The sequence below is a fragment of the Nicotiana tomentosiformis genome, chromosome 11 (genome assembly GCF_000390325.3).
Source record: "Nicotiana tomentosiformis chromosome 11, ASM39032v3, whole genome shotgun sequence".
Classification (NCBI taxonomy): domain Eukaryota; kingdom Viridiplantae; phylum Streptophyta; class Magnoliopsida; order Solanales; family Solanaceae; genus Nicotiana; species Nicotiana tomentosiformis.
Genome location: NC_090822.1, coordinates 26,372,369 through 26,375,910, shown reverse-complemented (window position 1 = coordinate 26,375,910; position 3,542 = coordinate 26,372,369). Strand labels below are relative to the sequence as shown.

General features: G+C 37.8%; 1 protein-coding gene across 1 annotated transcript; it reads right to left on the bottom strand.

Moving 5' to 3' along the window:
* Positions 1-563: 563 nt before the first annotated feature.
* LOC104092162 (pentatricopeptide repeat-containing protein At4g37170) lies at positions 564-3,005 on the bottom strand. The gene has a single exon (XM_009597690.3). It carries the CDS (start codon positions 2,850-2,852, stop codon positions 762-764), a length of 2,091 nt encoding a protein of 696 aa, XP_009595985.1. The 5' UTR covers positions 2,853-3,005; the 3' UTR covers positions 564-761.
* Between the last annotated feature and the right edge of the window lie 537 nt (positions 3,006-3,542).

Below are 3,542 nucleotides of genomic sequence, written 5' to 3'. Positions count from 1 at the left end.
TGCACTGGACTATGCCATGCAATGTCAGGGAGGCTTTCTTGAGTTGGAATGCCTGGAGAGTTGGAAAGTCCATCAAAAGGATATGGTCTATGATTCCTGCTTGTATTTTGTGGTGCATATGGATAGAAAGGAATCAAAGATGTTTTGATGGCATTTCAATTGCCAACCATGCACTCAAGGCCAAATGTTTAGTTAATCTTTTTAGTTGGGTTAATTTTACACCTGTATATAACCCTGACTCTTATTTGGAATTTATGCCTTAGTCTTACAATAGTTTTTTTGTCATTGGGCTGATATTTCCCTTCTTTTTGTAACCTATGCATCCCCTGGATGCTTCTTGTTAATGAAATACAACTTTATTTCATCAAAAGAAAAAAAGTTGATATAACATGAATTCTTTTCAAAATAAAAAAAATGTTGATATGATACGAACTAATTCCAAAAATATTGTACACAGTCTCTATCAAAGTGTCTGTATACAGGGTCTTATCGAAAACCTCTTCATCTGCAAGCTGCTAACTTCACTAAGTTCTCTCCTCTATAATGGAAGTTAACAATATTAGTATGTTTGAATCACGCTGTTTATTACCATTCGTCACCGACCAAGTAGCCAAAAGTCAATGGCAAAATAATGACAAGATGCAGAATGAAGTAGAATACCTCTTTAGAATTACACAATTTATTGCAAAACCATTGCAATTCAATATCAAGACATGATAATTTTGCTTTCTGTAGTTTCCTTCCAAAAACAAAGGGGAAAATCACCAATAGTCCTTGCACGAACAACTCCCGCCCTCAAAACAGTGAAACCGACTGGAATCCCGCACAATAATTCTTCTCTTTTCAATTTTAGAGATATATTTGATCGCAGTGTGACAGTCAACGCAAGTCCGTAGATTCTTAAAAACCTTTATCTGTGTTCCAGGCAGAGTAGCAATAATTCCAAAGGCAACTGCTAGCTTTTCACTGTGATAGGAGAGATTTTGCTCTTTCTGCTCCTCTTCCACATCATGCAGCACATTGTCTATGTCAGGGACATATCCCTCTACTTTCATTCTCCTCCAAAGCTCCCCTAAGAAGTCATATATTTCATTTGACCTAGGATGTGATTTATCACCAACCAAGAAAACATAAACTTTTCTCTGTAAATTGATCCAACTTAAACCTGGCTTCTTCACCACACCTTTCTCTTCCATGACTTGTCTGATTTTTGCCACTTCAGTCCATTTTCCAGCAGTGGCATATATGTTTGCAATGGTAACATAAGTAGCTGCATTCTCGGGCTCAATTTCAAATAGTGCTTCAGCAGCTTTCTTTGCTAGTTCAACGTTTCCATGAACTCTGCATCCTCCAAGCAAGGAAGCCCACAAAAACTTATCAGGCTTCATTGGCATCTGACTAATAATCTCTTCAGCCTCCTTAAATCTGCCAAATCGGCTCAGGAGATCAACCACACAAGCATAGTGGTCTGAAGTATGGGTTAGACGATGCTTGTTCTTTATTGAGTAAAAATATTCAAGCCCTTCATCAACTAAACCTGCATGAGTGCAAGCAGAAAGAACGCCAACAAAAGTAATATGATCAGGCTGAGTATCAGATTTAAGCAACAAGTCAAACAACCGAAGAGCTTCATTAGGTTGGCCATTCTGAGCGTAACCATTAATCAATGAGGTCCAAGAAACTACATCGGGCCTGGGGAGCCGCTTAAATACCTTATATGCACTATCTACACTCCCACATTTGGCGTACATATGAACTAAGGTACTTGCTGCAAACGAACAAGGATCAAAGCCAATACGCATCATGTACCCATGTACTTGTTTTCCCAAGTGCTCTGTCGTTTGGTTCGCACATGCATTCAAAACTCCAGCAAAAGTAAAATCATTAGGCCTAATCCCCGACTTCATCAAATGTGAAAACAGCAAATAACCTTCCTCCCACCTCCCATCTCCAAAGTACCTATCGATCATAGCTGTCCACGACACAACATCCTTATCTTTAGTCCTATCAAAAACATGCCTTGCTTCATCTACACTCCCACATTTTCCATACATGTCACTCAAAGCACTCCAAACAACCGCATCAGAATCCAACCCAGTTCTCACAATATGACCATGAATTTCCTTTCCCAAACGTAAAGACTGAATAGAAGCAGAAGCAGCAAGAGCACTCGAGATTGTAAACTTATTACACTTAAAATTCTCATCCCTCTGCATCACTCTATACAATTCCAATGCACATTCAGGCTTATTATGCCTCGCATAACCCGAGATCATCGCGGTCCAAGAAAAGTTATCCTTCTCAGGCATTTCATCGAACAACTTCCTAGCTTCATCAATCAAACCCAATTTAGCAAACCCAGAGACCATAATATTCCAAGAACACAAATCCCTGTCAGACATTTCAACAAACAGGTCGTGTGCATCAAAGGGTTTATCACATTTGCAATAAAAGTCAAGAATCCGATTGGATATTACAACCCCAGGTCTAAAACCTGAACATTTCATACTCCTATGAACTCTCTTTCCCTCATCAAGAGCCCGATTTTCTGTACATATCCGCAAAAGGGTCGAAAAAGCTGTAGCTGAAGGACGGGTTTCGTGACGTTCGAGCAATTGAATGGCTTCTTTTAAACGCCTTTGCTCGCAAAGAATTTGAAGGGCTTCGTTGAATTTGTTTTCTTTACATAACCGCTTAATCATTTGGTCTTTGTTTGAGGATTCGAAAAAGGTCCTCTCTTTCAAATGGGTTGATATTTTTGCTGTAGACAAAGATCGAACAGTACATAGTGAATGATTATTAGGTGAAGAAGAAGTTGCAAGCTTCAGTGATGCTCTAAGATTTGCTCTCATGGTGTAGTAGTTGTTTTCTCTTAGTGATCAAAACTAGTCGTTAATCAATATTGAATTTGAAGCATGTTTGGAATTTCTCTTTTAGGCGCGACAATAATTCTTTTGGATTTCCCCAGAGGTTTAATAATGTTTTTGGGTGTTTTGGGCGAAGAAGGATGTATTAGGAAAAATAATACTCATGTACTATTACTAATTTTCTATTTGGTAGTATTTTTATTAATTTCTTGTATTAGTTGTATACACCCTATTCAATATCTATTTATCTATAACTATCTATATTATATTAAAAGTACGAAAGTATTAAAAATATATTTTACACTAAACAAAATAATTATTTTATTATTTCAATAATATTCAAAACTTAAAAAGTCAACTAAAATCTTGCCTAAAATCCGGAAAACTTTTTTATTTTCTTGGTAAGAAAATTAGAAAAACTTTGCATTCAAGTTATTCGATTATTATGTATACGGTCGAAATCGGGCATACCCGATTTCGTTGGCAGGGGAGTTGCCTCGAGGGTAACCTCATAATAGATCGGGCTCAAACTCGAAGATAGAACATCAAGCCTGGAGATCGAAGTGTTCATTGAGATTGAGGCCAGCAACAATCGAGATCAAACATGACTGACTTTAAGTAAGGCGTAATAACGGAATGGCGAGATATCAGTACCCGATCGAAGATCACGGCGAA

Excerpts from the sequence above, each read along its gene's own strand:
- LOC104092162 (XM_009597690.3), bottom strand. The coding sequence starts at position 2,852 with ATGAGAGCAAATCTTAGAGCATCACTGAAGCTTGCAACTTCTTCTTCA.